General features: G+C 42.6%; 1 protein-coding gene across 6 annotated transcripts in view; it reads right to left on the bottom strand.

Annotated features, from left to right (window-relative positions):
• Positions 1-359: 359 nt before the first annotated feature.
• The window catches only part of HTR1F (5-hydroxytryptamine receptor 1F), a 226,172-nt gene continuing 205,444 nt past the window's right edge, over positions 360-21,087 (bottom strand). For 4 of the 6 annotated variants that reach the window (XR_012664343.1, XR_012664342.1, XR_012664346.1 and 1 more), the window contains 3 exons: positions 12,502-13,776; positions 2,743-5,074; positions 360-2,191 (listed from right to left, as the gene is read on the bottom strand). Coding sequence is in view for 1 of the 6 variants with exons in the window: in XM_075117813.1 (XP_074973914.1) it covers positions 12,644-13,738 (1,095 nt within the window). In the remaining 5 variants the exon portion in view is untranslated. Of the gene's footprint in view, positions 2,192-2,742; positions 5,075-10,804; positions 13,777-21,087 lie in introns of those variants that run through there. The other 2 variants (XR_012664348.1, XM_075117813.1) reach the window with 2 other exon arrangements.

The raw sequence follows: 21,087 nt of genomic DNA, 5'->3' as shown, positions 1-21,087 counted from the left end.
TGACTTAAAATCGATGATTTAAACCACATTTCCATTTGACTTCAGTAATTTTCTAAAGAAAGGTGCATTCTCATTGGTTGACAGAATTATTAAAATATGTTGATTTTTCAACTCAATAGAGCCTTTACACTAGCCTTGGTACCTCGTTTTGCTTCCTAGAAGGGAACACTATAACTACACACATTTATTCAAGGAATTGTATAGCTTAATATTTTCAGATTCTTATTAATTGTACGTTTTTTAGTATACTAGAAAATAGTGAATGATATTTTTTTATTTACTAGAGAATTAACTTTTTGCTCATGATTTGTGTCAGGCTACATTAGGATGGAAACTAAAATGTAATTGAACACAAAACAGCATATAAAATATATTTTATTAAACAAAACAACCTTAAATGTTTTGGATACATAAATTTCTCATCAAAACACATTTCACATTTACAGCTAAATGATTTATTAAACAGAAGGATTAACTGTAGTTAGTGAATTAAATTGGTTATTTGGGGTCAGCCTGGGCAAATTTTCAAATATGCCTACGTGAAAGTGACTGGAACTTAAGGTCCTACTTGCCCAAGTCTCTTGAAAATGAGATTGTTTCCTAAATTACTCTAAACTGTCTTTCAAACTTTTCAACTAGTAGATCTCATCCTCTCCCTCCTTACTCTTATTCATAGACTAGAAGACACAGACAAGTTTTTGTGTTGTTGTTTTTTCTCCAACTCCCAATTGATTTCTCAGTTTGGAATGAATGAGTCCAAATAAAGAGAATATTTTTTCTGTACCTGCAGAAGAGGCTACCGCTGTCTAAAACTGGTTTAGCACTTCATCAAAGTCTGGTTCCAGGTGCTTAGCTAGTGATTTCCACCAGTTCAGTGGTGTGACTTTCTTTAAACCATCATCAGCAAACATGTACTGCTTGAATGGTTCACGTCCAGCCCTGAAATTTATTATTGGTATGATTAGTGATACCCCATGTCATAGCAGCTGCTGCTTCTTCAGCAGTTACATATATACCTGGTAATTGGCAAGAAAATTAAGTGCAGTAAGTGCTTGATCCATTTGTTTCTTTACTGCCTGCAATTTAACTTTGTAGTTGAGTATTTCTTTTTTTAATGTCTCAAAGTTCTTTCCAAATTTCAACAACTTCAGCAATACAGCAGTAGTCGTTCTACTGTTTGTTTAAGGCTATGGAAATAGGTATCTGTATTTCAGTACATCATGTATATTCTCTTTAGTCTGATGTTGACTACTTTGGCTATAGTAGTTCCATCTGTTTTGTTGCAATTTTCTTCACAAATTGTCATCAGAATAGGACAATTCTTAATAAATAGCTCAAAACAGTCAACCACTGAATTCCATTGTACTTCATAGAGGAAAATTAGTTTAGACCCTCCTGTTCTCTTTGCTGAAGCGAACTGGTGGTGATGAGAATATTTTGCAATTTCAGCAACGTTTTCTCTTATTCTTGGAGTTGTACGTAAGTCTTTGGCTAAAAGATGCAGCAAATGAGCACTGTACCCATAATGTTGTACGTTTCAGGTTTCCTTCATTATCTTCTAGATTTTGTTTAATCTTTGCTACATTTGCAGCATTGCCTATGACAAAGGTATACACTTGAATTTTTTGTTCACAGTTTATCGATTTTACTGCTGCTTAAATATTCTGCTAAATGCATGTTTCCTGATGGATCAATTGTTTCTGTAAGATAGACAACTCCGTCTTTGTTATCACACAAGCACAGACTACTGGATCATTGTGTACATTGCTCCACCCATCAATTTAATGAATTTCCTGTCAATATTTATTACACACTATTCAGTTTACTTCTTATAGATTGTATCCAGGAACCTTCCAGGGATGTCTGCTCTGTTGGGTGGAGTGTTGACTGGTCGTAATGAGCGAAACTTGTCAATGAAACGTTTGTTCTAAACAAGACAAAAAGGAGGATGTGTTGCAAAAGTGAACCAAGCAATCTTTTCATCTTTGGAGTCTTGCTGGAATTTGCTGGTCCTGATTATTAAGTCATCTAGGGTGTTACCGGATGATGAAGAAAGGCTGTGTGGTGTTTTTTATTACAGGTAATTTACTGTCTGACAAATGTGTAGTTGCCATGCTGCTTGTGGTGTTGGCAGATGACTCTGAAGTTGCAGACGATGGACATTCGTAGCCCCTTATGTGTAACCTGGACTCTGGGAAAAAAATATGGTAAAAAAAAAAAAAGTCACGGTCACTCCCTTAGTATTACTCAGTGCACTGCTTTAAAAACATGAGATTGTAAATGAAAGATTCCTCTTACTGCAGCTATTTATACCGCTGTTGAAGCAATACAATTAATTCTAAACCCAGTTCATACTGAAAATAATTAATCTAGTGCAAGGATTATTTAAATCTGTTTGAACCCTTATCTCTAGCACCATACCAAACATATTGGGGGAAAAAACACTTTTTATATGTTAAAATTCATAAGTGCCTAATAAAACTTTACTATTAAACAGGAAATCTTCACCTAGGATGATTGCACTATTGAGCAATAAAAAATCACTTCAGAAGTCCAGCAGTATCAGTAAAAATGTAATTGATAAATACTCCCACAACTAATTAACTTACTAATTATATTTTGAACACAAACATTTTGAAGTTCAGAAGTAAGTAATCACCCAAAACACAAATGTATCTTTTAGCAGCATAGTAAGACATGGTGGGTCGTCCATAAGAATGGTGCAAAAATAAGTTTACTAACCAGTTGATCCAGATAGTTCAGACCTGTCCACATCATCTTCAAAGTCATTGCCTCTTGAAGAGCATTTTTCATGTTGTTTTATTCTGACAGCCAGGCCTTGCAGCTCTTTCTTGCACTGCTTACATTTGACACATGTTCCTTTTTACCCAGAGGTACAGGAATTTCTTGAAAATATTCCCCGATAGGGGTCTTTTTTACAACCTGCCCCCATGGCAGGTTTTTTCCTTCAAGTTCCCAGGTGTTGAAATCAACACTAGAGGCTGCACTCTGAAGAATGTTGTCTCTTCTTCCCCTGGTGTCCTGCTTTGGCACCAGTTTTGCTCCTTGCTGGTTGCGCCCTCTGCTCCTGCTCCCTTGTTAAGAACTCCTCTGCCCCCAGAAAAGCACACCAACTACCAGCAATTCAAGGCTTCTGCCCGTAATACCTACATGCCTTTTGCACTGCAGTATTTGATTGTTTAGAGATGGGGGGGGGCAGTTGAGAAATTAATGGATTTGTGTCTCTCTGCAAGCATGCAAGGACACAGACCAAGGCCATTTACTTGAAGTGACCAGTCACCCAGACACAATGTCTGGTAGTTACTGAGCAATCAGTGTTTTTCCATGAGCTGGAGAGTAAGTGCCCATGGTGGTTGAAGTAAAAAAAATTGTAATTTATGAACTGAGCCAATCAGAGCTCAGGTAGGGAGCCGCTATAAAATAGGAGACTGAGACCACCCAACTGGGCTAAGTGGATGATCCTGTTGGTGTCTCCTAGAGTAAGAAGCTGTCCCCCAATGCCTGTGATGACTTCGCCAATTTCTTGCACCAGCAGCACTGCCTCTGGGTCCCCTACCAGATCAAGCCCTTCATGAAAGACCTATTGTGCCCTATTTATAGAGCTTTGTTTCAAAAGTTTAGATGCTTTCCCCTGATTCTTTCTTTCTTTCTTTCGACAAGCAGACTTTTCAGGCAACGTTTTTGATACAGGCTCATGGGTTCAGCATATTTTTTTTTAATTTAAATGTCTTCAGAGATTACAAGTAGAATAGGCCTTAACCCATTTTGTATTGAAATCAGGTTTCATTTGAAAGAGGTTTATTTTTTTTTTAAATGTATAATAGATCTATTATTTTTTTAAAAATACACCGTGTCTCATGATGTATACATGGAACTTGGTTAGGTGCGATACTGCGGCCTCTCCACATTGCTGTTCTGCTCTCTCTCAAAAGTTGGGTATGTCAGCCACAGCCCTTTCTATCTCTTCCCGGCCTTATGTAGCCCCTGCCCTAATCCTGACTTTCCCTCCTTCCCTGTATTAATTCTATAAACCCTCACTAAATCCTGTGTTCGTTTTCTCTCTCTCTTCAGTGTGTATGTGGGTCATTGCTCTGTGCACCATCATGGTTTAAGGGTGCACAGATTGCAAGCAACCCATCAGGGCTGCTATTTAAATAGCTTTTGTTGCACCTCCTGGCATAGTCCATTCTCTTAGTACAATTAATTTTTGAGCACCTGGTGCAGACCTTTAGCATTTTCAGGAGTTCACGGGGACACCTAACTGGGTGCCTGTGCTCAAGCCATTGGCTGCTCAGTTAGCTTGGGTGTGGACCAGTCACCATCTTTCAGCCTCCTGGATGGCACCCAAGTGACTATTTGCTGCTGCCCAAGCTTTTGAAAAAGTTGGGCATTAAACTTTTCTTTTGTCTGTGCTTTTTCACTCATCTGTAAAATGGAGATAATACCTACCTACCTCAAAGGGAGGCAGTGAGGGTTAGTTACTTAATATTTCTTCAGTGCATTGACATCATAAAGTGAAATTATGGGGAGATAAGACTCAATAGTTGAGGTTGCAACAATCTTCTAATGTAAAGTTCAGCTTTAGCTGCAATAGGTTGCCCGCCTGGAGAATTGATTGGGGACATTGGAAATGATCAGATTTAACCTGAAGGCAAATGTGGAAGAAAAATCCATCAAACTATTCTTGAGATACAGGTTATTTAAAAAAATAAATAAATAGCCTAATTTGAATTTTGTACTTCATGCTTATTTGTCTTTCCCCATGTTTAGAACTGGCTGGCTGCTTTACTACCACTTCAGATTCTTCAGTATTGTGCCCCCTTAAATTGCATACTGTTTTCATTTGAAGAAAATAGGTTGTAATTTGTGGCAGTTTTTGTTGTGGGTGGCTAGAGACCCCCCCTTTGTTCCCACTGATTCAGGATCTGTGTGCTTGTGTATGCGAGTGGGAGAACATGTCCTCTTCCATCAGCTGTTTGCAGCACAGAAAGAACTCGAGACCTCCTATGGCTGATCTTTTAGCTCAAATAGTTGAGGACTGTTCCTTGGAGTTCTGTAATATAATGGAAACTAATTGTAAGTAGAGTGACCGCTAGCAGGCACCACTAATTAGGTGCAGCCTTCAAATGCTGGGGTGTTGCCAATGAAGCTCTAGATATTGCAAAAATTGTCTACCACTGGTTATATCCTAAAGCATGAAGATTATTAGTTCTTCTGATTACACCTTAATTGTTTCACTAGTGCTATAAAAAGGAGTAACTGCTGTTTTTAAAAAGCTAAAGGATAAAGATTAACTTGAGTTTCAATGCAATGGATATTTAGAAAGAAGAAAGCAATGTTTAATTTTGGGATGGTGACACGTTACTATGGACCTAGAAGCCATCTTGGGCTATAAGTGGAGATGAGAACATATTTGCTAATACTGTTCATTTTTTATGTAGCAACTTCTTATATCTTCAGAACTGGAGCTAAAATTATACCTTCCCTAAAACATGGATTCAAGTGATTTGAACTATTATTGTATTAAAAATATCATCACTCAAATAACTGATGTGATTCACCACTTAAATACTTTTTTTGGCATTACTCTGTCTCGAGAATTTTAATATGCAGTTAGTATGTCAGCTATTTAACTAACCAAGCCAACTGTTCTTTTATCCAAAAATGTTTCTGTTAGAAATGTCTTCAGGGGCTCGAAGGTTTATAGTTGAAACAAAAATTGATTGGAACGTAAGAGAGAGGAGAAGCCTCTGGTTTTTTACACTCCAGATTCAATAAGATTGTACTAGTGTTGTTACTTTGCTCCGCTAACATTATTGACTTGCTCAGCTACAAGGTTTGGCACCAGATCATTTTGACACAGATGAGTTTCTGTTTAGTGCCGCATTATTCACACCGACGTTACTGACTTCCTTCTGCACCATTTTATATGATCAAAATCTGTAACCTGGTGCCTCTTGGCAAACCTGTGCTGCATCAAGTTTCCCAAGTCTTGAAAATCTCCTAATATGTCATAAAGCCCCTGAGCCAGGTAGCTACACAAGAGAATCAAATTTCACTTCCAAAAATGTTTATAACCCTCATGATTGCACAAAAAAGCATGAAAATGTAACCACAACCTTGTGGTTGGCAACAGTGGAAGGCTTAGAACTTGGATCTAACTATGCCCCTTTATTCAGAGACCAATCCCACCCTGTCCCATGTGGTGCATTGTGGGGTTTTGCATACCCACAGCCGGTGCATGAAGAAACACTCCAAGACCAAACCTGTACATCTACCCTCTGCGCCATGTGCTAACTCCTAACTTACCCCTCTGCTTCTCAAATGTGTGGCCATAATGGCAAGAAGGGGGTCTGATGTGGACTGAATCTGGGGATACCGGTGGGCAGGCATCTTTGTAACATATCTGTGTCAGCAGGGATCCAGGATTAGGTATGCGTGTATTCATGTATAATTTTGCGTGCGGGGGATGGGGGAGGTGTGATTCATTGTCTTTACTTATGGCTACCCAGAAAAAACTGCCTCTGCACTCTCTCGGAGCTAGAGGAAGTGGCACAGGGCCAAAAGAGTGGGACGCCCTACACAATCCTGGTCCCTAGAATTCAATGGGTTTGCTGCTTTGGGCAAAACCTCTTGGCTGTTTCAGGATCTGACCCGTAGCAATGTAGCATTAAATGTTTGCCTTTAATCTTTACAAGGTTTCTAACGGTCCTTTTCACATACCCTGTATAGGGGAAAAAAGGAATCTTCCCTCACACTGCCACAACCAGGGTTTTATACTGTCATAGTCACATGGACAGCAAAGACCAAGTGTATTCTGACAGGTATAATATGTTGAGTTTGGAGTTGCCTGTTTTGAGTGATTTTCCTCTCATTGTTACAAAGATGGCACTATTAATACTGCAACTAATGGCATTAAGAGTTTAGAGGATGGCTGCAGATCCTGATTGTCCAAAAGCACACTCTGATCGATTGGATGGGGGTGTCTCTTGATGCAGTTGTGCCCCAGCTCACAATGGTATACAAGTGAGACCTCCTCACTAAAATAAACGTGCTCACAAATCTTCATGCCCTTCTAAGGGGGGTCAGGGAGACATTCAGGGAGAAAAAGAACAATAAAGCAACCTGGGGAGAGGAAAAAGTGACCCAACTGAGACTACCTGCTCTCACATACTAGGTGTGGCCTCTTCAACTACTTCATTTTTTACAGTAAAAATGAATTTAAACTGGGGACTAACTGTTCAGTATTCCAAATTGTTTCAGAATAGCAGGAACTAGTAGCACGATCTCTTAAGGTTGCCTGGCAGTTCCTAATATAAGACACTGTTTTTAATTGCTTTTACCTTTATCAAACCTTAACCATTTGGGCTAAAATGTTCCATGTGAGGTAGGTGTCTCAGGCTGAACATTTCTGGAAAACTTCACCCAAAAGGGCTCGGGTATTTCTGAGAATGAGGCTAGGAAAAATGTTGGTTTTGCACATGTTAAATTGTTGAGATTTTTTTCTTTGAAAAGTTCTAGTGGCCATGCTTTAGGGCAGGGACTTGAAATATAGCAAGGAGGTGGCTGGTGTCAAGGATGTCCCTTTTGCTATCCCTGTGAAAATCTACCCAAATGTAGCGAAGGCATAAGGCTTGGCCGAATTCAATTTTTATTTTTTTCATGGTGTGGATAGGTTATATCAGTTGATTTCTAAGCAATCTTTTTTTTTAAAAAGATTTTTATAGATGTAAATGTTCACCATTGTGATCTGACCCCCTCCCATTTTCCACAATTGACAGTAGATGTTGAGAATCAAAAAGCTGAAGCGTTAACTGTTAAAACACAAATTGCCAACATCATATGTCAACATATAAAAAGTAAAACTGTGTTCTCAGGCAAAGAAAGAGAGAGTGGTATTTTATCTGTAAATTTCAATGATCATCAATGAAAATATTGTTTGTTTGGTGTATACACAGTGAAATGGATGTTTACCAATTAAATCCAATCCATCCCAGCCTAGTTCTAAGCCTTTGAAAAATCACAGTTCACATGTTCAGACTTCAGAGATTTTTGTCTATTAACATTAAAGATTCCATGCACATTGAGCATGCTCCAGCCTCTCATGGCTCCCATTGCTGATCAGATGGCATCTGTGCCATCCCCACAGAACTGAGCATGCTCGGGTCTCCAGCATCAAAGCTGAATTTTCCCTCTAATTAATCCTCCAGGTTGGGGTCAGGCTGGGCAGCTGCTTTCAAGAGCAGGGAGCCTGTGACACTCCCCTCCCCCAGTCTGTGCCCAGGCAGTGGTGGGGGACGAGAAAGATGCCCGATTTGAAAGCAGAGGGGACAAACAGCAGACTAGGGAGAGGAAAAGGAGATTGGGACTGCAGAAGGGGAGACAAACTGACTGAGAGTTTGGGGAGGGGGAGCGTTGGGACTAATTGGGCAAGGACACTAAGACCTGGTGAGGGAAATGGGGTGGACAGGAGGAGAGAAAGGAACTGTGAGGCAGTTGGCTGGGTCATGGGTAGAAACACTGAGATCTGAGGAGGAGGTGGGGGAAAGACTGGGACTGTTTGGACAAGGAGACTGGGCCTAGGAAGTCGTGTGGGAGGGAAGAAAGATGTGACAAGGCACTGGACTGTGGGGGGAGAACTGGGACTGCCAGGACAAAAAGCCGGGAGGTGGTGGGAGACAGATTAGATGCTGAAGGGAGACACGGACTGGAAGCCAGGGAAGGGGAGAAGGAAGGGAGGAACTGGGACTGGCTGGGCAAGGAGACTAGGACAAGGAACCAGAGGTGTGGAAGAGACAAGACAGGGACAGTTTGGAGGGGGTGGAGCTGATCCAACTGTGACCTCCTCCTAGCAGAAGGGGTCACACTTGATGGAATGGGGAGAAGTCTGTACCTATGAGAGACCACTCACCACCAGGACCTGGAATGGAACCCAAAGTTCCTGAGTCTCACCCTTTCTCTACTGCCAACAAAGAGCTGTGAAATCCCCTATGTCTATCCCCCTCAAGTGCTGGTCCACAAAGAGGATGATAACCTACTACTGCTATCAATTACTCCAGACAGAGAACGAGGGGAGGGGGCTATAAAAAGCTTCCTATTTTGATTTTATATATATCCATATACGCACACTTTTTCCCATTTACTAAGAACCTTTTCATAGGGGCAGGTTACAGGGTAAAATTTCAGTGAGACTTAAGTGCAGTCAAATTTTAGTTGGATGCCTAAAATCATGCATTTAAAAACAAATGAAATGTAAAACCAAGGTAGCCCATTCTGCTAGCAAAACGTCAGGCCAGGGTATGCCTACTGCTGTTGATGTACTTTTGCGTGTGAGTGAAAGCACAAGGCTGTATACAGCAGAGGTACTGAATCACGTGATCCAGAACTACTTCAGTCCAAGAAGAAATTAAACTCTTACACACACGTACAGCATGCTGGAGAAACACCAGAGGTGAAACAAATCGTGTGTGTGTATGAGGAGGGAGATCCTGGATGCTGTTAGAGAACTGGAGGTGATGGGAAGCAGCTAGCCACTAAAGAAATGGTACGCCATGATCTGCAAGTGGGGTGTTTTTTTTTGTTTTTAAATAGGAAAATTACCCACTAATTACCATAGATTTGTTGGCGTCATATCTTACACTACTGGTGTGTTCAATGATAAGCAGATGCAGCGCTGGGAAAACAATACAAGGAAACCACCTCTGCATCTTGTTTAGCAACTTAATTGGAGTTAGTGTATACTACTAGCAAGATACAAAAATGACAACTCTCTCTTTATCTGTATATTATGCCATTCTTTGAGCCTGAGCCATTGTATCTAGATCTGATAGCTTCAGGACCTTTCTCCCCAACAGCAATGCCTATTTTTCTCTCTCATCCGCTTTCACAATGTGTCACCAAGTTGCTTATAAGTGAAAGCAGTATACTCTGGCCCTCAGCACCAGCTCTGAAAACAGATGGGATCCACCATGCACTGCTCAGGTAGTAGCACTCTGACTTCTGGGTTAGCAGCTCCTGGGTTCAAGACCCACCCCAGGCTATCCAAGCTGGAGATGGTGGTAGTCGGGAAGCACTGCACTGTTGGAGGTGAAATCCTTCCATTGAAATGTTACAGGGAGATGCCTTTGGTGGTGTATCTTTTTGAAAGTTGGATTCCATGGCACTGTTTGCAGAGAGTAGGGGACAAGCTATCGGGGGGAGGGATAGCTCAGTGGTTTGAGCATTGGCCTGCTAAACCCAGGGTTGTAAGTTCAATTCTTGAGGGGGCCATTTGGGATCTGGGGCAAAAATCGGGGATTGGTCCTGCTTTGAGCAGGGGGTTGGACTAGATGAGCTCCTGAGGTCCCTTCCAACCCTGATATTCTATGATTCTAAGTTATGTTCACTTGCAGCACAATGGATTTGGACATTACAGACTGTTGCTAAGGACAGAGTGGCTGCTGAGTCAGTGTACACTCACTGCGACGCTTTGGGTTACCTGGAGCATGAAAAGTATTTATATGCAGCCACGATCCATTCTGTCATATCCTAGTGTTTTTAAAATCTAACTCGGCTACGTAGATGGTATAGCTAAGCTTTGAATTGGATTCCTAGACAAGCTGGTGGATATATGTCTGGAATCAACAGTGAGGCAAATATGCAGTTGCTAATCTGACACACCTGAGTAACCTCAATCAAATCTTGGTGTGGAGGCAGGAACCCCGGCAATAAATTCAAAGTGGCAGAAACATAAGCTAAACACAACAAGCTTTGAATCCAATAGTTGTTTTGCAAGAAATGCCTCTTTTTATGTTGTTGCTCTCTCAGCTGGTAACTAGCTGACAAAATACAAGAGGCTGTTAATTCTAGAGTTCAGCACACACGAAAAACAACACTGCTTTCCTTTGGCTACACACAGGATTTTTTTGTCTAATACTTTGAGTGCAATATGTCTCTTAAAATTAAAGATGAGCAACGCTTTATAGAAGCAACAGTTCTTCAAACCAAGGGTATAGGTACCAAGTACTGTACTTCAGGCTTTTGTAACAGATGCCCTAAACTACCGTGCCCTGTGTTCGCTAGGAACCTCACTGCTGCTGCTTGCACTCTTGGCTTTGACATTAGGAGTAGCCCAAGTTCCAGTGGCTGTTAGAAGACACAGCTGGATGTTGTAGGCAGTGTACACAGGCTAATAAAGCCAATGGCTTAGCCTGGCAAACTGGTATATTTAGTCCTGAAAGGGTGTGAACCACTGGTCTGAAGTTTTTATAGCAGTCTAACAAGGGGCTCTGTTGTGGCTTTGAGCCACAGACCTGCATTGGGGGTGCAACCAACAGTCTTTCAGGGGTGGTAGTTTCCCTGCATACCCACAGGTGCTGGAGCGAGGGGTGCTGGGGGTGCTGCTGCACCCCTGAGCTTGATGTGGACTCCATCATATACAGGGAAGATATGTATATGATGGAATCCACGTCATGTATGTATATTTTGGTTCAGTGGCTCTTGCATCCTCGCTATAAAAATTGTTCCAGCCCCCCTGGGCTAGGGCTGTACACCAACCCCACCTTTGAGATGGCTGGGGCACTAAGGGGTATTAGCAGGGAGCAGCCCTGGGCATCGGGAGTACAAGGACTGTGCTTGTGCCTGTCATCTGAGGTCACTGGGGAAGGAGGCACAAGCAGGGAGGCATTTTACACCTTCCTCACCACTTGCACTCCCAAACCTTGGCCAGCTGCAATCTGACACTTCAGAGACTCTTCAGTTGCTGCTACTTGTCACCATTTAAACAATGAACTGTACCCCCCTCATCCTGGGTGCTCCGGCTGTTGGTTCATCTTACCTAGGTCAAGATTGCGACCATCCTCTGTGTGGGCGTGAGAGACCATGGAGAACACATAATGCTTGTTCTCACTGGACTACTTTGCCGAGGCTCGCGAACAGCTGGAGAGCCTTCTGTGCTGCAAGGGGGTAGTGGTCCCTCAGTGCATGCCCAGAGGTACACTTCATCTCAAAGGGAGGTGTGAGGAGTCAGGGCAATAGCTGCACCCCAGCAGGCTCTGGTAGGATGCTGCATATCCTAAGAGTGCCCCCTACCTACCGTGGGATAGGGTGGCTCCACACTGCCCCCACTGCAGGCCTGTGCCTAAACGGTATGATCGAGCCCTTAATGAAAACAGGTATTCTCCCTTTTCACAAATGCTTTATGGACCAAATCCTGGCTGTGTTTTACTCGATCGAAACACCCATTGATGGCGGTAAGTTTTGCCTAAGCAAAGCAACGCAGCATTTAGCCTTGTAGTATGATCAGTGAGTGATGTTTTAGGCTCCGATCCCGCAAAGACTTATGAATGAGCTTAATTTTAAGCATATAAGTGGTTGACTAAGACTACTTGTGTCTTAAAGCTAAGCAGCTGCATAAGTCTCTATACAGGATTGGGGCCATACGGAATCTCTCCTTTTCTAGCACAACATTGACCCCAGAGAATCTGTCTCTTTACAGCTTACCTTTGTATCAGTCGCACCTTGCCATGTATGTGTATGTCTTTCCTAAACACAACAAATGTCTCTCTTTAGAAGTCTTATCAATTTATATATATTTTAAAAAAAATCTCTTTTCAGGTTCAGTGTTAGAAGACCAAATACTCTGTCATTGCTTGCATTGCACAAGCTTCTGAAATGCTTTCTTGAAGTCTTCATTAAAGATTGTATAGATTAGCGGGTTAATAAGAGAATTGATGTATCCCAGCCATGTCAGGAAATTGGACATTTCTTCTGAAATGTGACATCTTTCACAGGTGTTAACAACAACTTCCTTTACAAAAAAGGGGAGCCAGCAGATCACAAATGCGCCCAAAATCAAGCCCAGGGTAGTTGCTGCCTTTCTTTCTCTCGTGCTGGAGATTCTTTGTTTTTTCCAGGTTTTCTCTTGTTTGGCCTCTGACTTAGGGCTTCGCAATGTGGTATGGATTTTATCCAAGTCTGTCGAGGGATCAGATGTTTTATCTGTTGTGTAGTGCGTCAAAGCCAATTTGGTGCTTCTCTCACTCGGTTCCAAGAGGACTTGTCCATTTACCTCCTCTCTTACAATGCGGCTTACGCTCCTTCTGTGAAATGTCTTTGCTGCTTTGTAGATTTTATAATAAAGGATCAGAATCAATGCCAGTGGGATGTAAAAGGCTCCAAATGTGCAGTAAATAGTGAAAGCTATGTGGTCGTGTTTGATGATGCATTCGTCATCTTTGCTGGTTGTCTGGTGCCTCCAGAACAAAGGAGGCATAGAGATAAAAATGGATATGATCCACACCACTGCAATCATGATGCCTGCATGTTTTGGTGTTCTTTTCCTGGCATACTCCACAGCATCTGTGATTGCTCGGTACCGATCCAAAGCAATAGCAGAGAGATGCAAGATAGAACAGGTACAGCACATAATGTCAACGCTCAGCCAAACGTCACACATTATTTGTCCCATGATCCAGGTCTCCTTCACAATATACACAATGCTGAAGGGCATCACTAGGACTGCAACTAGAAAATCAGTGACTGCAAGGGAGCAGATTAAATAGTTGGCAGGGTGATGGAGCTTCTTTGTCACAATTATTGCGGTCATCACCAGAGAGTTGATGGCCGTTGTCATTAGTGCTAGCACAGAAAGAGTAAATGAAACAAGAATCTTTGATGTCACTGTTTTAAACAGTTCTTCTGATGTGTAATTTTGTTCAGTTGAGTTTATGGGATCCATGTTTCCTTTTAAAGGTGACGTTTAACCAAGGAAGACACCTGTGGAAAAGGAAACACAATTCAGAAAGTGTGCCCATAAGGGTCTTCAGGAAAGGCAACAGGCAACATTTTAGAAGGTGCCTAAGTCCCAGTTACAAAAGCGACATAGGAATCTGTCTGTCTACACTGGAGCTAGAAGGTCTGATTGAGTGTAGCTGTGGTGGCAGGAGCAGCTAACTGCCCTGAGCACAATCCCAACCAAGACCAGTGGTCCTTACTTGAGCGGCTACCTCTTCTACCGCTGCAGATACGCTTCTATTTTTAGCTTGATCAGAGAGAGAGGGAATGTCTTTGCAAACTGGAAATGACACCTTCCAGCTCAGGTGCAGATATGCCCAATGTCCCATGGAAAGCCCCATAGGTTTTCTGAGCTCAGACATAAACCATACCCTCACATAAAAGTAAACAAGGATTGGTTTACACACTATTAGAAGTTGTGCAGGAGAAAATTTAGGAAGGAAAATATATTGCACTTAAATACTAAGAAAATACATTTTAAAACCTACTTTAGGCTAGGTACAGTTTTCAAAAGTACCTAAATTATGAACAGAAAATTGGCATATGTATGTATAGTTCATACTTTAAACACAATGATTCATCTCTCCCTTTAAAAATATATAAACTCCCAATTTATTTTAAATGAACAGAAACATTTTTCCTTCACCATCACACCAGTATTATGTTAATACCTTCTGAAGCAATGGTAATTAGCAGGAGAAATATTATGGGGATAGTAATCTTTTAGGGACTTACTAGTGAAATAAAATGTAGTTATTTTAGTTGAACAAAACTCATTTAATTGCTTTTAAGAACAGTTTTCTCAATATATTTCTTGGTGAAAAGATTTGAGAGAATCTGGCTTGATGATGTCCAGCAGCTAGTCTTACCTTAGAAAGCTTTAACTATCCAACATAGTCAATTATCTTATGCATTTCAGACTGCCTGATATTATTACTAAATTACCAGCTCGCAAAAAGCAATTTGTAAGTAATGAAACTTGAGTAACTGGTTTGGAAAGGTAGGGCAGGCTTTATGTAGGAGCCAGTGGACCATGAGCGAGCTCTATCATTAAGAAAAGTGGCATAGGTAGATTCACAGAAATGGAGTCTGGGTTTTTTTAGATGACAGGCTGTGCATTCCTCCAGCTAGATTTGCACTGAGAACATACTGCAGGAGCTTTATGGGAGAATAACGACCATATGTCTCCTTACCAAAACAGCACTGTATATGCTTTTCTACTGGTCCCGTCTTGCACAGGCGTATGTGGATAGTTTAATACCTGCTAGTTTCTACAACACTACAACAGCCCTCCTACTACACTCGTGGTGCATATATACACCTTCTTGGGAGTCTTCTCTTCTGTTTAGAGAGGCATCTTCTCAGCTAAGCGAAGGTCTGTCCTTTTCCTGTTGTCCTTCTGGCAATTTACCCATTGTTTGTACTTGGTGATTTATAAGCTCTGTTATGGTTGAACTGCACTTCCATTAGAGCACTATGAATACCAGTCCAGATGTTGCTGTTGCACAACTAGGGTGTGCCAGCTAATCTAGCAGCATCTGAGACAATGCGTCCTGGCAGTAAGAACTAGATTTGCCTTCCAGCTGGTGACTTCCAGCTATAGGTTAGAGATCCATCCACCTGCTCATGCCATGTGGGGTTGGATCTTTTGAAAATACCAAGCTCTGCAGGCAAGGCTTCTTGGATTTCCTAGCGTACTAGGCTGGTGAACCTGTTGTTGTGGAAACTGAAAACGAGTCACACCATCTATTTGGTTCAAACAGTCTGAAGCCCTTTATTGAATAAAAGCATGCAGGGAGGAGGAGACAGATGGTCACATGCAGGTGCCACCCTGGTGTCTCTCTGCCCTGCCCCTATAATACCAGACTTATATAGGTCCAAATTCAAGCCAAATGATACATTTCCTTACCACTCAAGCATTATAAATAAAGCCTTATAAGGAATTAACAGAAGGGCAGTTTCATAACTGATGCACTGTATCATGAACAAGGTCAGCTCCCAGACTGCTGCACTGAGCAGCACAGCATGGGGAGGAGGTGACCAGCCCTCTGTGGAGAAAGAAGTGGTTCAGGACTATTTAGAAAAGCTGGACGAGCACAAGTCTATGGGGCCAGATGCGCTGGATCCAAGAGTGCTAAAGGAGTTGGCGGATGTGATTGCAGAGCCATTGGCCATTATCTTTGAAAACTCATGGCGATCCGGGGAAGTCCCGGATGACTGGAAAAAGGCTAATGTACTGCCCATCTTTAAAAAAGGGAAGAAGAAGGATCCTGGGAACTACAGGCCAGTCAGCCTCACCTCAGTCCCTGGAAAAATAATGGAGCAGGTCCTCGAAGGAATCAATTCTGAAGCACTTAGAGGAAAGTGATCAAGAACAGTCAGCATGGATTCACCAAGGGCAAGTCATGCCTGACTAATCTAATTGCCTTCTATGACGGGATAACTGGCTCTGTGGATGAGGGGAAAGCGGTGGAGTGTTGTTCCTTGACTTTAGCAAAGCTTTTGACACGGTCTCCCACAGTATTCTTGCCAGCAAGTTAAAGAAGTATGGGCTGGATGAATGGACTATAAGATGGACAGAAAGCTGGCTAGATTGTCGGGCTCAATGGGTAGTGATCAATGGCTCCATGTCTAGTTGGCAGCCGATATCAAGTGGAGTGCCCAAAGGGTCGGTCCTCGGGCCAGTTTTGTTCAATATCTTCATAAATGATCTGGAGGATGGTGTGGATTGCACCCTCAGCAAGTTTGCAGATGACACTAAACTGGGAGGAGAGGTAGATACGCTGGAGGGTAGGGATAGGATATAGAGGGTCCTAGACAAATTAGAGGATTGGGCCAAAAGAAATCTGATGAGGTTCAACAAGGACAAGTGCAGAGTCCTGCACTTAGGACGGAAGAATCCCACGCACTGCTACAGACTAGGGACCAAATGGCTCGGCAGCAGTTCTGCAGAAAAGGACCTAGGGGTTACAGTGGACGAGAAGCTGGATATGAGTCAACAGTGTGCCCTTGTTGCCAAGAAGGCCAATGGCATTTTGGGATGTATAGGTAGGGGCATTGCCAGCAGATCGAGGGACGTGATCATTCCCCTCTATTCGACATTGGTGAGGCCTCATCTGGAGTACTGTGTCCAGTTTTGGGCCCCACACTACAAGAAGGATGTGGAAAAATTGGAAAGAGTCCAGCGGAGGGCAACAAAAATGATTAGGGAACTGGAACACATGAGTTATGAGGAGAGGCTGAGGGAACTGGGATTGCTTAGTCTGCGGAAGAGAAGAATGAGGGGGGATTTGATAGCTGCTTTCAACTACCTGAAAGGGGGTTCCGAAGTGGATGGATCTAGACTGTTCTCAGTGGTAGCTGATGACAGAACAAGGAGTAATGGTCTCAAGTGGGGGAGGTTTAGGTTGGATATTAGGAAAAACTTTTTCACTAGGAGGGTGGTGAAACACTGGAATGCGTTACCTAGGGAGTTGGTGGAATCTCCTTCTTTAGATATTTTTAAGGTGAGGCTTGACAAAGCCCTGGCTGGGATGATTTAGTTGGGGATTGTCCTGCTTTGAGCAGGGGGTTGGACTAGATGACCTCCTGAGGTCCCTTCCAACCCTGATATTCTACGATCTATGATTATCAAGATCTGCGGCTTCCTGTGGCAGTGTTTTGACTAGAGACTTTTTCAGGGTTGAGGGTGCATATAATGGACTGCTAGGGACTCTTCTGGAGGCCCTTTTGGTTCTTTTCTAGTTAGAGATTGGCCTCGTTCATTATCTGGGTCAAGTGCCACAGCCTGGCACACGTAAATGCTTTAGCTTAAGCCAAGTCTTAGAGGATACAGGCCTGTAGGCCTCTTGCGTTACAGCTTTTGCATATGTTGCATACAGTGCATAGATTTTGCCGCAGAATGGGATGGGGTCAGTTTCAAGATACCTGCCTCAGAATAGTCAATAGTCTAGTGGTTAGGGCACTGAGCTGGGAGAGCCAGGTTCAAAGTCCCTGCTCTTAATCAGGCAGTGCAGGGACTTGGGATGTGGAAGAGCCAGATCCCAGGTGAGTGCCCTAGGCTATTGGTGATTCTGGGTTGGATGTCTCCTCTCACTTGCAGCAGGAATTCCATCCTGGAACTGAGACACCTTCCTGATAATTTCATTGAAATAGAGAGGCTTTCATGAAACATAGTTTTGATGTTAGAGGTTTTTAAGGCCCGGCTTGACAAAGCCCTATTTGGGATGAGTGAGTTGGGGATTGGTCCTGCTTTGAGCATGGGATTGGACTAGATGACCTCCTGAGGTCCCTTCCAACCCTGATATTCTATGATGAATCTGCATTCTCCAGGAAGGAAAAATTCCTGACCTCCTCTGACACTATTTTCATTCTCCCACCCTTTCCTATCTATATAGTCCTTGCCCTGAAAAGTGTACGCTACCTACCACAATGAAGCTAATCTCAGTTGGTGTTTCTAGATGCTTTAATTTTACTGAACATAGGGCTAAGTGCAGACTTTGTTGTTACTGCAATGGGATCACACTTGTGTGAGTAGTCAACTTCAACTTCCAGGTCTCTGCATGAAAATTTATCAGAGTGCAGAGGCTGCATGCAAGGCCCTATTTATGACATAGGCCCTTACACAATATACAGAGCATTTTATAGGAGCCTCTTCATCTGTGGATGAGTCAAAACAAACCATCTGTGTTCATGCTGTATTGAAGAGGGTTCACATGGTAAAAGTGATTACGGAGACAGTAAAGCAACACACTCTATGTACTTATACAAAACTATTTTCAAAATCCAAGCTTCTTGCAAGCTTGACAAAAGTGGCCTTGAACTCCATGCTTTGAGAGGGGGACTAAGGTTACAGTATCCATTAGTCAATGGTATACTAGCTGCATGGAGAGATTTTTCACATATAAGGAACTGTGTTCCATTTTTAAAGGGCAAGGGTATAAGACAATAGCAGATATTTGAAAGACTTACAGCATCTGCTACAGGGTATTGCATTATGTTCTTCCTCAGAATCAGCTCAAGAATCCCTGCCATTTAGCTTTGTATTTTCCCTGCCACAATAAACGTTAATGCAATTAAGAGTATTTTACAAAACCGCTATTAAAACATGAATTTGCTAATTCAATTGATATTCAGTTTCTGGCACTTAGACCAGAGCCTCTCTCAACCCTATGTGTGTGGGGAGGGGGGTGGAGAAGCTGCAATTCACTAAGAACATTCACATTTGAATCCGTTGTTACTGTGGATACTAATACTGCTGCCCTGAGGAAGCATCCAGTTCTAGGAAAGGCCGTTATTATTATTTTGCACTGCAATGACTTGCTGTGTACTATGACAGTAGGTACGGTGTTTTACTATGCGAGTACATGCATTTTACCATACTGGCAATATGTAGGATGCATATGGAAAATGCATATACAGTACAATGTAATCAAGAAAAGATGCATATAATGGGGTGTATTAACAGATGTGACATACCAAATCTGTCTATTGGGGAGCCAGAAAAAACAAGAACTGGGCAAGATTTCTCAATTTTGTACAGGAGTTCCTCTTCCCCCCTCTAGCCCCCTCAAAAAACACACCCCACCCATGTTTACATTTGATGCAGAAAACTTAACATGGTGTTAGTGGGACACGGGTTCAGGATGCCTTTGAGAAGGTTGAGCTCCACCCCCAGTGTTATAGATTAAGGTTAACTTCCAAGGTGAAGGTTTATCCAGAGTTATGGAATTATTTTACTTTCCTGCTATAAACACTAACAATCCTGGGAGAAACCTTGTTGATTGCAAGTTTTTCCCCATGATTTCATCTTGGCTTCCTGTCTGCAGGTATATTAAAGTATTGCAGTAAACAGCATGTCCAGCAATACCAAACAAACACATACACCACAGGGATATGTTGCTGGGAGAGCCATACCTCTACGTTTAACTCTGTTATGCCTTGCAAGTATTAATGTATTTTACTCCAGGAAATATTTATCCTCTACTGCATCCTTTATACTAAACAACTTGCTACATATTACAGACTAACACGGCTGCTACTCTGAATCTGCAAAAAGAAAAGGAGGACTTGTGGCATCTTAGAGACTAACACATTTATTTGAGCATAAGCTTTCGTGAGCTATAGCTCACTTCATTGGATGCATGCAGTAGAAAATACAGTGGGGAGATTTATATACACAGAGAACATGAAACAATGGGTGTTACCATAAACGCTGTAAGGAGAGTGATCAGGTAAGGTGAGCTATTACCAGCAAGTGGGGTGGAGGGAGATGATAAAACCTTTTGTAGTGATAATCAAGGTGGGCTATTTCATAGAATATCAGGGTTGGAAGGGACCCCTGAAGGTCATCTAGTCCAACCCCCTGCTCGAAGCAGGACCAATTCCCAGTTAAATCATCCCAGCCAGGGCTTTGTCAAGCCTGACCTTAAAAACCTCTAAGGAAGGAGATTCTACCACCTCCCTAGGTAACGCATTCCAGTGTTTCACCACCCTCTTAGTGAAAAAGTTTTTCCTAATATCCAATCTAAACCTCCCCCACTGCAACTTGAGACCATTACTCCTCGTTCTGTCATCTGCTACCATTGAGAACAGTCTAGAGCCATCCTCTTTGGAACCCCCTTTCAGGTAGTTGAAAGCAGCTATCAAATCCCCCCTCATTCTTCTCTTCTGCAGGCTAAACAATCCCAGCTCCCTCAGCCTCTCCTCATAAGTCATGTGTTCTAGACCCCTAATCATTTTTGTTGCCCTTCGCTGGACTCTCTCCAATTTATCCACATCCTTCTTGTAGTGTGGGGCCCAAAACTGGACACAGTACTCCAGATGAGGCCTCACCAATGTCGAATAGAGGGGAACGATCACGTCCCTCAATCTGCTCGCTATGCCCCTACTTATACATCCCAAAATGCCATTGGCCTTCTTGGCAACAAGGGCACACTGCTGACTCATATCCAGCTTCTCGTCCACTGTCACCCCTAGGTCCTTTTCCGCAGAACTGCTGCCTAGCCATTCGGTCCCTAGTCTGTAGCGGTGCATTGGATTCTTCCATCCTAAGTGCAGGACCCTGCACTTATCCTTATTGAACCTCATCAGATTTCTTTTGGCCCAATCCTCCAATTTGTCTAGGTCCTTCTGTATCCTATCCCTCCCCTCCAGCGTATCTACCACTCCTCCCAGTTTAGTATCATCCGCAAATTTGCTGAGAGTGCAATCCACACCATCCTCCAGATCATTTATGAAGATATTGAACAAAACCGGCCCCAGGACCGACCCTTGGGGCACTCCACTTGATAC

The sequence above is a fragment of the Caretta caretta genome, chromosome 1 (genome assembly GCF_965140235.1).
Source record: "Caretta caretta isolate rCarCar2 chromosome 1, rCarCar1.hap1, whole genome shotgun sequence".
In the NCBI taxonomy this organism is placed as follows: Eukaryota; Metazoa; Chordata; order Testudines; family Cheloniidae; genus Caretta; species Caretta caretta.
This window is presented reverse-complemented; position numbering and strand designations above follow the sequence as displayed.